The sequence below is a fragment of the Staurois parvus genome, unplaced genomic scaffold (genome assembly GCF_062004578.1).
Source record: "Staurois parvus isolate SC_StPar_1 unplaced genomic scaffold, SC_StPar_1.0 ptg000289l, whole genome shotgun sequence".
Taxonomy (NCBI): Eukaryota; Metazoa; Chordata; class Amphibia; order Anura; family Ranidae; genus Staurois; species Staurois parvus.
Window position 1 is genome coordinate 1,737,580 of NW_028318085.1, and position 14,265 is coordinate 1,751,844.

The 14,265-nt window shown below is 41.5% G+C and overlaps 1 protein-coding gene across 3 annotated transcripts in view; it reads left to right on the forward strand.

Moving 5' to 3' along the window:
- ASB8 (ankyrin repeat and SOCS box containing 8) overlaps positions 1-14,265 on the forward strand; it is a 39,644-nt gene that overhangs the window by 9,769 nt on the left and 15,610 nt on the right. For all 3 annotated transcript variants that reach the window (XR_016313477.1, XM_089682431.1, XM_089682432.1), the window contains exon 3: positions 11,435-11,550. Coding sequence is in view for 2 of the 3 variants with exons in the window: in XM_089682431.1 (XP_089538557.1) it covers positions 11,435-11,550 (116 nt within the window). In the remaining variant the exon portion in view is untranslated. The remainder of the gene's footprint in view (positions 1-11,434; positions 11,551-14,265) is intronic.

Below are 14,265 nucleotides of genomic sequence, written 5' to 3' on the forward strand. Positions count from 1 at the left end.
TTTTGAAAGGTAGGGTCAGTAATCCCTTTTATTTCTGACTTTGTTTTTAAATACACAGGCTGCGAAGCTGTCTTCTTATCTTGGTTGGCCACCTAATGAGCCACTGACCTGAAAACACTGTCTGTAGATTGACTTCTGTTTAGCCATGGTGGCCATGCTAGATCAAAATTTGCCCAATCCCTGCTAAACCAGCTGATTTTTGAACCATACATTAAGTCCTTTAGTCCTCTTCGGCTCTCCTAGAGCCCAGCAACCGCCACTTGTCAGGGAAATCTCTACCTCTCTTAGTAATATCGCCCTCACTCAACGTAAGTCTGAATTTGAGGATTAAAGTGTATGGAGAAAGAAATATTTCTCTGATGAGGAAAAAAAATTTAGTTTTTGTTATAGTAAAATTTAGAACCGCTAATTCAAGCCATCTTAGATACTTTGACACTGAGTCAACGTGGGAAGATTTGGAGGAGGCTAAAGACTGGGTTTTTAACATCCACAGAGTATCTGGCAGGTTCATTTGGTGTATCTCAGTGTTGAAACTGGGAAGGAATGGGTTATATAGGTATTCAGCAGACCACACTAGAAACAGAAAAGTGACATCAGAAAAAACTGTGTGGACCATTGAGTCTGCCCGTTATTAATAATAATAGTAATAAAATATATATTGTGTGTGTGTGTTAGGCATCTGAAAGATATTTGATCCAGGGGTCCCCAAGAATGCAGACAGAGAGAAAGAGAAATGATTGCTTTTACATCCTATATGGGTGTAAAAGCAATCAGTGTGAAAAAAAAAAAAAATCTTCATCACCCCCCACAAGTAGTACAGTGTCACCATGGTGACAGTGTACTGCTAGGGTGACCGTATGTAAAAATAAATAAATAAATAATATAAAAATGTAAAAAAAAATGTTTAAAAATTATAATTTTTGGTTATAAACTAATTTTGGATTATTTTTTTTTTTTACTAAAAAAATAACGGAATACATTTTGGCCAAGATTTATGATGAACTATTATTTATTTGCAAAAAAAAACACTTTTTTTCAAAATTTTTGGACTTTTTCATTTACATAGTAAAAAAAATAAAAATCCCAGCGGTGAATAAATACCACCAAAATAAAGCTTTATCTGTCTCAAAAAAATGGTAAAAAATTAATATGGGTACAGTATTGCATGACCGCGCAATTGTCATTCAAAGTGTGATTGCGCTGAAAGCTGAAAATTGCCCTTGACAGGAAGGGGGTGAAAGTGTCCGGACAGGAAGTGGTTAATAAACCCTGAGGATAATGCACTAGGCTGGTGCGCCCTCTTTCTTTTGATGTTTTGCTGGACTCCCTCGATCATAAGAGGACAGCAAAGCCTTACATTTCCCTGGATGTGGGCACATGGGGATATCCGTCTTTTTACCCTAGTCTATACCGTCCTATGTGCAGGAGGATTTGTTCTATTTTTGCTCAAAAAAAGTTGGGACAGGGCAACAAAAAGTTGATAAAGTAAGTGGTACTAACAAGGAAGAGCTGGAAGAACATTTTGCAACTACTTATGTTAATTGGCAACAGGTCAGTAACATGATTGGGTGTAAAAGGAGGCATCTTACAGTCTGAGTGTCTCAGAAATAAAGATAGGCAGAGGTTCATCAATCTGTGAAAAGCTGCATCTAAAAATTGTCGAACAATTTCCGAATAATAAATAACAGTTGAAAAAGTGCAGTGCTATCCCAAAGAAATACTATGTGTGAAAACTGATGGGACCTATGTGCTCAAATAAAAAAGGAGGTCTCTTTTAACCCCTGATTAGATTGGTTGATTATGATGCCTGAATATGGATCTGCAGGAATTTAACCTTTGTGTTTCTGTTAGGCACTTTTAGACCTGTAATGCAAGAGGTCCATATTGAAGTGAGTGTTTGGGCTGGCACGTGGTGGGGGAAGAGGCGACTGGTTCTTGGGGCACATATTTTGTTTGAAGAGCATCACAATGTATTTTACATTTTATGCGTTTGGGACTGCTCGTTTATTCCTTTTTTGCTTATTTATCTATATATTTTTGCATAAGAATTGTATATTGTTTTGGATTATATTTGATTTAAACATTTCTAGTTTGGATTGCTGGAGATTTTATATTTAAACTTATGTTTTATCATACGTCATATCTGTTTTCAGACACAGCATTTATTTGGGATAGTGCTGCACTTTTTCAGGTGTTGTTCTGTATGATTGGAGTGTAAAACACTTTCTTGGGCAACACGGTGGCTACATGGTTAGCACTTCCTCCTGGCAGTACTAAGGTCACTGGTTTGAATCCCAACCACAGCACCACCTGTCTGGAGTTTGCATGTTCTCCCTGTGCCTGCTTGGGTTTCCTCCTAGACTCCAAAGACATGCTGGTAGGTTAATTGGCTCCTGTCTAAATTATCCCTAGTATGTGTATGTATGAGTGTGTGTTAGGGACCTTAGATTGTACACCCCTTGAGGGTTAGGGACTGATGTGAATGTACAATATATATGTAAAGCGCTGCATAAATTGACAGCGATATACAAGTACCTGAAATAAATAAATAAATAGTGCTGGTAAGCTATACACATTTTTTTTTTCTTTCTTTTTTTTCTTGTTTATTTTGCAGTACTGCTGGCACAGGCAGTGTTTTTTTCACTTTTATACTTTCAGAATAATGTTCAGCATAAAATTGCAAAGACTTTGAATATATCATTCTCTACATAATATCCGTTCCCAAGGGACAAGGCTGAAATGCAATATTGGATTCACGTGATCGTCGTGTGCTCAGGCTGCCCTGCATTAAAAACAGGCATAATTCTGTGATGGACATCACTGCATGGGCTCAGGAATACTTCCAGAATCCCTGTCTGCAAACAGTTTGCTGTGTCATCCAAAAATGCAAGGTAAAGCTCTCCATGAACACGAGCCAGAAATGCTGCCGTTTTTTTCTCTGGGCCAAAGCTCATTCAAAATGGGCCAAAGCTCATTCAAAATGGTCAAAATGGTCTGTTGCAAAGTGGAAAACTTTTCTATGGTCAGACAAATCAAACTTTTACATTCTTTTTGGCAACCATTGGCGCTGTGTCCTGCAGACTAAAGAGAAGGACCTTCTGGCTTTTTATCAGTACTCCATTCAAAGGCCTGCATCTCTGATGGTATGGGGTTGCATTAATATGTATGGAATGTGCATCTGGAAAGGCACCATCAATGCTGAAAGATACTGTATATCCAGGTTTTAGAGCAGCATATGCTCCCATCCAGGCGCTGTCTTTTTCAGAGGAGGCTTTGCATAATTCAGCAGGAACATGCTGAACCGTATACTTCATCTCTGACAACATCATGAATTTGTAGTAGAAGAGTCTAGGTGCTTACCTGGCCTGCCTGCTGTCCAGACATTTCACCAATTGAAAAGAAAAAGTCAACAAAGAAGACCCAGGACTGTTGAGCAGTTAGCATCCTATATCAGGCAAGAGTGGGACCACTTTCCTCTCTCAAAACTCCAGCAACTGTTCTCCTTAGTCACCAGACATGAGTGTTAAAAGAAGAGGGGATGCTAAACATGGCCCAGTTCCAACTTTTTGGAGATTGTGTTGATATCAAAATTACTTTTTTTTTTTTTTTCCCCTTAAAATTGTACATTTTCTCAGTGTAATTTTTCAGTGCATTTTTGTTTTTACATAGATTTTACACAGCGATCTAACTTTTTTAGAATTGAGGTTCTTTATATACGGTATGTTTTCCAGAGAATTAGGCCCCATGTTTGTTCAATTTGCGTCTTCGCATTATGCTAGCTACTTTTATCATGGCCATGATATCTTATGTTAGGCTCTAGATAGAGACCAGAGTTTTCTTCCACGCCCCAGCTACAGTGAATTTGGCAGCCAGAAAGACAATGAAAATTAATCTTTGCGAGCCATGGGGTATGTCCTTCATAGGTTCATTTTAGCAAGGCAATTTGGGGCTGCTGTTGTATATTTAACCTGTGACTTGCCAAAAACAGAGCAAATATCTCTTTCCAGGACCCCTACTTCTTCTAGGACCTTCTCACCACATATGATACATTGTGCCCTGTACAGCACATACACTAAAACAGAATTGTGAGGAGCTCAATTCTGTAAATTCTGCAGGTAAAACCTCCTGTGGTCTAGGTGGGTACCATCTAGACCACACAATGAAGTTGGCTTCAATTTTAAAAAGACATTTAGTATTCCTTGAAAGGAAGAATAACGTTTTATGCCATTGTTCCAACTCGAAAGTTGGCCATAGATCGGCTACTGAACCATCCGAGATTTGATCCATCTATGGGCGGGCTTATTGCATGGGCAGGCTGATTTTTGATCGACTCGGGTACAACCAGCACGTAACATTTCTTGCACGTGAATATTGCCAGCAGCCACTGTTAAGTTAGCCTTTCAAGGAAGGACTTCAATGTCAATGAACCAAGACTCCCTCCTGTAGAAGCTCATGAATCACAGGAGGTATACCAGTAACTGATTCAGGGGTTAATGAATACTGAGGTAGTCTTGGAACTGGTAAAGTAACATCTCTGTGTATTCTTACTGGAGGAACTTGACATGGAACCATCTTTATTCAAGATTGTAGACATCTTTATTCAACTTATCACCACTAGCAATTATTATTGTGTTCTCCCTGCATACAGCTGTTTCAGTCTTTTTGGCCATCATCCGTGCACTGTATGGAAACCCATGACCTCTGTGGACTAGGAATTGGGACCCAACTAGACAGGGCTATCATACAGGTTATGGCGGGAACTGACTAAAGGAATCAATAGCCCTCCAACCAAATCCGTGCATTGCAAAGCATTCGATTGGAGAACCTTTTTTGATTCCTTTAGTCTCTTCCAACCATAACCTGTTCGGTTATACTGTCTTTTTAAATGCAGGTAAAACCTCCTGTTTTCAATACAAATTGTTCATACAGTTTAGAATTTAGTTTTGTGCTAATCAGCTGTGTGCTGGGGAAATAATTGTAATTATATTTTGTGCTCTTCCCGTGTGCGCCTTACGTTTGCTAGGTATATTGTACATTGTTCAGATTGAGTGGTTGCCCATTTTACTTTGGCCTTTTGGAACATTTACCCTTTTTGTGTTTCTATACAGTGCCTTGAAAAAGTATTCATACCCCTTTGAAATTTTCCACATTTTGTCATGTTACAACCATAAACATGACTGTATTTTATTGGGATTTGATGTGATAGACCAACACAAAGTGGCACATAATTGTGAAGTGGAAGGAAAATGATAAATGGTTTTCAAAATTCTTTTACAAGTAAATATGTGAAAAGTGTGGCATGCATTTGTATTCAGCTCCCCGGAGTCAATACTTTGTAGGACCCCCCTTTCACTGTTATTACAGCTGCAAGTATTTTTGGGGATGTCTCTACCAGCTTTGCACATCTAGAGTGAAATTTTTGCCCATTCTTCTTTGCAAAATAGCTCAAGCTCTGTCAGATTGGATGGAGAGTGTCTGTGAACAGCAATTATCAAGTCTTGCCACAGATTCTCAATTGGATTTAGGTCTGGACTGTGACTGGGCCATTCTAACACATGAATATGCTTTGATCTAAACCATTCCATTGTATCTCTGGCTGGATGTTTTGGGTCGTTGGCCTGCTGGAAGGTGAACCTCTGCCCCAGTCTCAAGTCTTTTGCAGACTCTAACAGGTTTTCTTCTAAGATTGCCCCATATTTGGCTCCATCCATTTTTCCATCAACTCTGACCAGCTTCCCTGTTTCTGCTGAAGAAAAGCATCCCCACAACATGATGCTGCCACCACCATGTGAGGATGGTGTGTTCAGGGTGATGTGCAGGGTTCGTTTTCCGCCACACATAGCGATTTAGGCCAAATGTTCAATTTTGATCTCGTCTGACCAGAGCACCTTCTTCCACTTGTTTGCTGTGTCCCCCACATGGCTTCTTGCAAACTGCAAATGGGACTTCTTATGGCTTTCTATCAACAATGGCTTTCTTCTTGCCACTCTTCCATAAAGGCCAGATTTGTGGAGTGCACGAGTAATAGTTGTCCTGTGGACAGATTCTCCCGCCTGAGCTGTGGATCTCTGCAGCTCCTCCCGAGTTACCATGGGCCCCTTGGCTGCTTCTCTGATTAATGTTCTCCTTGCCCGGCCTGTCAGTTTAGGTGGAAGGCCATGTCTTGGTAGGTTTGCAGTTGTGCCATACTCTTTCCATTTTCGGATGATGGATTGAACAGTGCTCTGTGAGATGTTCAAAGCTTGGGATATTTTTTTAGAACCTAACTTTGCTTTAAACTTCTCCGCAACTTTATCCCTGACCTGTCTGTTGTGTTCCTTTTGGCCTTCGTGTTACTGTTTGTTCACTAATATTCTCTAACAAACCTCTGAGGGCTTCACAGAACAGCTGTATTTATACTGAGATTACACACAGGTGGACTCTATTTACTAATTGGGTGACTTCTCAAGGCAGTTGGTTCTACTAGATTTTAGTTAGGGGTATCAGAGTAAAGGGGGCTAACTACAAATGCACACCACACTTTTCAGATATTTGTCAAAAATGTTGAAAACCATTTATCATTTTCCTTCCACTTCATAATTATGTGCCACTTTGTGTTGGTCTATCACATAAAATCCCAATAAAATACATTTTTTTGTTTTTGGTTGTAACATGACAAAATGTGGAAAATGTCAAGGGGTATGAATACTTTTTTCAAGGCGCTGTACCTACTCATTGATGAGATGATCTAAAGATATCTGGAGATTCCTTGGACATGGAGTCCTCAGAGCAGAATCCATTTTTTTTTTCTTTTCTTTTTTTTTGTGATGGTTCCTTGTGAGGGGCTTAAAATGCTGCTTAACCTTTCCCAGACTTTCCCATCTCTGTGTGTAATATGTTGCATGTCAGTTCTGTGCATGTGCCCTCTTATGCTAACCTTGTATGTCATAAGTGCTAAAATTACTAAAGGGGGCAAAGTTAGCAGCATGGAGAATACAGCCTCCCTCTTGTAATCTAGATGACAGTTTCCAGCTGCTGTGTGTTAGCCTATAGCTCCAAGTCCTGTCGTGTTGTTCCGTACTACCAGACTAGCACTTTACATCTGGTTCCCCTGGCAACAAACTGGTTAACGTCTTCCCTAATATTTGCTGTGTGTGAGGATTTGGCAGCACAGCCTGTTTGGCTAGAAGGGAGCCCGAGCTGATTTACCCCCCCCCCCCCACACACACACACCTCCCCTCCTCCGTCTGATGGCTACTGAATATTTCATCCCATCCGAGCAGGAATTAATGGAAGGAGATGCTCTCTGCTCTTCATCCATTAAAAGCAGCCCTGGGAGGCATCGCCTTGGCCCGTCTCATGTGCCTTCTAAGTGCCAGAGGCAGGGAGCCTCCCTGAGGGGGAGCGGAGGGAGAACAGAGCACCTCTGCAAGCCCTAAAATGCGTCAGGAAGAGTGTATAGAAATGGGACCTCAAACTATCTTTGTAAACCTGTCTACCAGGACATGGGCAGTCACGCACCCTGCCCTAAACTGGCCATTTCCGAGACCTTTGTTATGCTATTTTCTATATTAAGACTCGGATATAAAAAACTGAGGTTTAAAGAGAACCAGTTGCATTGCTTACCCAAGAGTTTTTTTTATATTTATTGTTTAAAGCAAGCCTTTCCATAGACAAACATCTGTAAACCCACAAAAGAAATGTAAAGCAGACCACTTTTTGTCTTCTTGAGCACCTCAGAACCCTCCAAATTTGCTCTAATATGCAAATACTGACTTGGAAAGTTGATGGCAAGCCTGTCCCCACATGACTCCCTGCTAGATGTTGATCAGGGGTCTCCAAACGTTCTAAACAAAGGGCCAGTTTACTGTCCTTCAGACTTATGGGGGGGCAGACTGTGGCCATTGAGAGTAGAAAAGTAAAAAAACAATACCAACTTGTCAGTGGGAGGAATCGTGCCCTATTGCTGGTGTCATCGGGAGGAATTGTGCCCCTTCATTGGGGTCAGTGGTGGGGAGGGGGGGAATTCTCCTCCATTGTTGAAACTGGATGAAATGTTGCCCCAGGGCCAGATAAAATCAAGCAAAAGGCCACAGTTTGGAGACGCCTGACGTAGAGTATATCTAGACTCGACTGCTACAAATAAATGATTTTCACATTTATTGTGAAGACAACATGACATTTTGGGACCTTGCGGAGTCCCTTTCTCAAGATGACATGGTGACCTATAAAAATTTATCTAACCTGAGATTAGGGCTGCATTCACACTTGAGCGATTTGTGGCTCGAAGCTCCCAAACCGCTCAAACTTAAAGAAAAAAAAAAATATGAATTGCTCTCACCTGATCATACTGGATTGTGCAGCATTGAGAACAATTGAGTGTGGCTTGAAGCTCCAAAAACAAATGGCTCAAGTGTGAATGCAGCCTAAATCCCTGAAGTAGCTGTCACTGGTACTGGTATCCCCACTGGAATATTTACCCTCATCTAATGTTATGAGGACAGGGGTAACATTTTTGATATGCCACCAGGTCAAATAGACCATGACAGAGGTTACCAAGTCAGAAGGTGTATATCCCCATTTGGGACACACCTCAATAAAATTCTGACCGGCTCTATTCAAAATTGTAGCCGATTGCGGCTCAGATCCTGATTTGATCTCCTGGGTCTCTCCAGTTCACGCTGGTTCCCCCTTCTGGCCCCACTCATTACAGGATATAATGTGGAGGTCAGCATGAGGAACCATTAAGAGCTGCATGGAACCCAGAAATTCGACACTCCTGAAAGTGTCAGGTTTTTCTCAGACTTTGGGGCACCATTTCTCAGATTTGGAGAGGCATTTCGTGTCGCAGGCAGTGTGAAAGTTAAAGTGGTTGTAAAGGCATTCTATGCATGAAGGTAAACCTTGTGTTCAACACTGCCCCCCCCAGCATTGTGTACGAGATTCTTGACTGTCCCGGGTCTCTTTCCTCATTGGCTGAGACAGCTGTGGGAGCCATTGGCTCCTGCTACTGCCAATCACAGCCAGTGAGCCAATGAGGAGAGAATGGTGGGGGCAGGGCCGAGTCATGTCTGTGAATAGACAGAGCAGTGGCTCGGTAGTGAGCTGCTTCCATAGCAAGATGCTTGGCTTGTCAGGAGGGTGGGGCCAGGCGCACCGGCTGCAGACCCAAGAAGACAAGGATCAGTCCTGCTGTGCGCAAACCCGATGCACAGAGCAGGTAAGTATGACATGTTTGTTATTGACGTTACTGGGAGATCCCCAAGTTCCACTTTAATATAATCCCTCCTTTTGGCATAATAGAGGAGATATGAGATCAGCAATTTCAGGTGGTTGGACCGTTGCACTTGATCATGAAGCCCCAACAATGCCAATGCAGGTGAAAGGGTGTACATTGTTCAAAAATATCAGATCAAAACTAAACCATTCTAGGACATGTCCAAAACGTGTAAAAAGATACCCAGATGTAACCGACAGCGAGGACAGGTAGGCTCCCGCTCCAGGTATATCCGGGAGAGCCTCAAGGGGGTAAAATAGATCCGGAGTATAAATTTGACTTGTATAAACTTATCCCGGGAGGCGATAACCAATTTAGGACCCTGTTCTAGAGCCTCCACCCAATCCTCATCCAGAGAAGGGATATCCTCTTTCCATATGGCCCATAACCCCTCAACCTTAGGGGAATTAACACCAAGCAACATTCTATAGAGGGCAGACAGTGGTTTTCGGAGGTCTTCCTGAGTCAACAACTCCTCAATAGGGTCTCCCTGGAGGATAGGTGGTCGTGGGAACTGGGCCCTGGCCGCATTTCGCTGTAAACCTTTATAAGTGTGAAAGATTTAGGTTTGACACCTTTATTCAGCTTTACTTACTTTGGCTCAAGTTGAATCTGGACCTGAGAGGACCCCTGAGGCCTGGACGTTGCTGCCTGGTAGAGGTAAAGATATAATTAGCAACAGCAAAGATCCATCTGGAAATGGGAAAGAACCAGGTAGCTCACTTTTTACATACTTTTGTATTAGCATATAGACCATGCAGTGAGACGAAACTGAAATTAAAAAATTAAAGCGTCAATATAGTGAGAGCTTGACTTTACTTTGCAGGGGCAAAGGGCAAAGCTAATGCTCTGCAATATGCAAAACGTAAGCTCCCTTCTGCATGCAGAGCTATAGGTCTGACTTGGCGGACGGCATTTCCATCCTTGGCAGGGAAACCGCTGTTTGCTTATTGGGATCAAATATCCTCTCTGATAGCTTATGGCTGGGGACAGGTGTGGTGTTTGTTTTTTTTTTTTTTTGTTTTTGTTTTTTTAGTTTTTTTTCAAGAAAATGAACTATAAGTCTTTTGTACACCTTTTTGGTTTGATGCACCTGATGTGTATTTAGGCTATAAGTTTAGTTGGCTATAGGAACCCCTGGTATATTGATTACTCCCAGTAATCGGATGTCTGTGAGTATGGGCCCATGTTCACAGATCATTGTTTTCCTGCATTTGGAATGCATATCAAGTCAATTTAATAGAATTTTGCTGACGAGTTTAAACAGTACACGTAGCCGTTCAGATACCGCATTTGACCTGCTTTGCATTGCTCTGCATTTCTTTGGATTACATAGTTTGCATAGTTCGTCTGGCTGAAAAGAGACAAAAGTCCATCCAGTTCAACCATTAAAAAAAAAAAAAAAAAAAGGAAGTTATAATCCTATATCCACAGTTGATCCAGAGGAAGGCAAAAAACCCAGCAAAGCATGATCCAATTTGCTCCTGCAGGGAAAAAAAATTCCTTCCTGATCCCCCGAGAGGCAATCGGATATTCCCTGGATCAACTTTACCTATAAATGTTAGTATCCAGTTATATTCTGTGTATCTAGGAAAGAATCCAGGACTTTTTTTAAAGCAATCCACTGAGCTGGGCAGAACCAACTCTTGAGGGAGTCTATTCCACATTTTCACAGCTCTTACTGGGAAGAAACCTTTCCATGTTTGGAGATTAAATTTATTTTCCTCCAGACGTAAAGAGTGCCCTCTTGTCCTCTGTGATGACCTCAGGGTGAATAACTCTACACCGAGTTCACTATATGAACCACTGATGATGCAGTGTGTGTATATGTGTATAATATATATATACTGCAGGTCAATCCCAGCCTTTTCTTGTCAAACACTGTTTTGCTATTCAAACGCATACATTTGTGCTTCAATAGCAAATGCTTGACAAGAACACCGATTTGACTTGAGCACTAAAGTTGATAATTATGGGGTTTTGCTGGTTACTATAGTTATGGTTTGTGAACAGCGAAAAATGTCAGTGTTTTGGCATTCTAAATTTTTAGGTAGTGAAAGGCTAAGGTGGTTATTGGACACATTTAAACATTACATTTATAATTCTTAGTTATTGGATAAATCAGTGGGTAAAGATCCCTTTACATTGTACATATTTTTCCTTTCTTTTATATTTCAGGTATTAGAAAAATGATAGAGGTGCATAGAAAATACTCTCTCTCCGAGCGGTTAATCCGTACAATCTCCTCTGTACGGTCGTTGCCTGGTGACACTGTGGAATCTCTGATTCGCAAGGTGAGTCCAAAGAGGTAGACTTGTTCAAGTAACCTGCCATTACTGTCGTCCTCCATAAAATGCTAGCTGCCTGGCTGTCTCTGAAACAAGCATTCCCTGGCTGCTCCTGAGCATGCATTCTGCAAGTAAAGTAAGGCTGGCCATACACTATACAATTTTCTGCCGAATTTCCTTTAGATTTACCGTCAACTATGTAGTGCAAGGGCCTTCCTAATTGGATACAACTGAAAGTGTTGTTTAGGTTTGACTTCCTATAATATGGCTTTTGGTAAATCTAAAGCAAAAATCTCAAGAGCATTGAATAATGTATGGCCAGCCTTAGAGTACTTGGTTTGAATCATTCTCTTCAACATCAAGCAGTGGAGGAGATTTACTAAAATAGGAACACCCAATATCTGGTGCAGCTGTGCATAGTAACCAATTGTTTCCAACTTCAGCTTGCTCAATTAAGCTTTGACAATAAGGCTGGCCATACACTATACAATTTTCTGTCCAATTTCCTTTAGATTTACCTTCAACTATGTAGTGCAAGGGTGTGCCTAATTGGATACAATTGAAAGTGTTTTTTAGGTTTGACCTCATATTATATGGTTTTTGGTAAATCTAAAGAATAATTCTCAAAAAAATTTGTATAATGTATGGCAAGCCTTACACACATGCACACTTGACGTTACAGCAGCTGTTTTTGGCTTTTGACGTTTTTTTTTTTTTCTACAGCCAGCAAACCCCCCAGCATGTTGTCCTATGTGTCCATACACACATAGACTGTAATCAACGTTTATTGGCTGAAAAAAACCCCCCAGAACTAATGGGTTTCTAGAGGAGTTCTTTAGCTGTAAAAATGCTCTAATTCTGAAAAACGTGGCAAAACGGTGCTTTTGGACCCTTTTTTTTTTTTTTTTTTTTTTTTTTTTTTTACAAAGCCAAAAAAATGCTGAAAAACTTGCGTTTTTAACATGACTTTACACAGCTAACGTTACCAACGTTATCAAAATGTCCCGTGTGCATGAGGACTTACACCTGGAGTCTGATATTTCTATGCAGAGCTGCACCAGATTTTGCACTCTCCAGTTTTATTAAATCTCCCCCACTGTGTACTAATAAGCTTGAATTCTGAAAGCATCACCACTGATTTGGGGACCCATGACAAAGACCACAAGTGACCATCCATGTGGGTGGTGCGGCTGCGGATCCGTGCACCTGCACAGAGGAATGTGGACCCGCGGGCGGGTGCCATTACTTCTAATGGCACGCCGCCCGCACTGGAAAACGCAACCGTACTGGGAACCGAGGTTCCCATGTGGGCTGCGTTTTCAGAAGAAGTGCAGGGACTTCTTCCCTGTGTGGCACGGGAGTCCATTCAAATGAACGGGCTCTCGTGCCAATGCAAAACGCAACCCGCACGGTCGAATGGATGTGAACCGGGGGTTAAACTGTCTCCTATTAGGATTCTCCTTTTCAGCAGCTGCTGTCACAATTGGTGAATCAGTGCTGGGCTCCACCCACACACACACAGAAAAATGTGAATAAATGAACTACAAGTCCCGTCTTCCACTGCAGGCGGACTTGTAGTTGTCAGTGGGATATGAGTGCAGTAATCGGCACATTTGCAGTCCACTGACACTTCCTTCAGCTCTCCACCTGAAAGCCCGTGCAGAGGTGCGAGCGGAGAGCTAGCAGAAGAGTTTGCAGAAGGCTGACATTTTTCCCACAATCCACTGGTTATGGGCGGATTGCTTTGCAGGATTCTGTAAAAAAAAAAAAAAAAAAAAATTGTAAAAAATAAATGCATATTTTTTTCTGAAAAAATATGTGCATTCATTCCCTTTTTCTTAACGGTGAACCTAGCCTTTAAATATTCACCTCGCCTGCATGTCCATTTTCTACAGTAGTGAGACGTAACCACTGACTGAAATCAGTGTTTTTATAATCCCCTGCTGCACTTACTTGTTTTATCCACCAACCTTACATCACCACTGATGAAACAGAAAATGGACACTCCCAGAAGTGTTGGATTCGGCATGATCATCAGCCACCCCTTTTTTCTTTCTGAGATCAGTGGCATGAGCAGTAGGAGAGGTGATTATTCCATATTTTAATTCCAAGGGGACATTAACGGTTTAGTTTTTGTTTTAGCAACATAGTTTATTTCGATCGCTCATTTTAAAGGCAAATTTGTCTTTATTATTTTACATAAATTTAACAAACCGAGCATGGTAAGTATAAGGTACAAGTACATAGACAACAACAAAAAAAAAAAACCCATTATAGAGGTGGATATGATCCATGTGGGTAAATGAGAATAGTGCCATATAACCGTAAGAGGAAAGGATCAGTAACCCATATTATGGAGACAAAACATAACAGATTGTTAGGGGGGTATCCCCTGGCACGACATATGGACCAATATGAAAGAACTCCGCACAACCAAGATAGTGAACCGTAATTGAGGAGAAAGGAGAAAAGAAGAAAAAAAGGGGGGGGGGGAGAAGGGATTTGGGGACGGGGACGGCGGAAAGCAGCAATTGGATAGCTGCCCACGCGTTTCTCATGTAAGCAACCCTGTCGCACACAGTACCAATCAACCAGCGGATAAGCCAAAATGAGATCTAGTCGAGGGGGCAAGGTATAACTCTAATAGAGCGCAACAGGGGCACACATATCATAGAGAGTTGCAGAGGAGGAGAAATGGAGCCAGACCGACCACAACAGCTT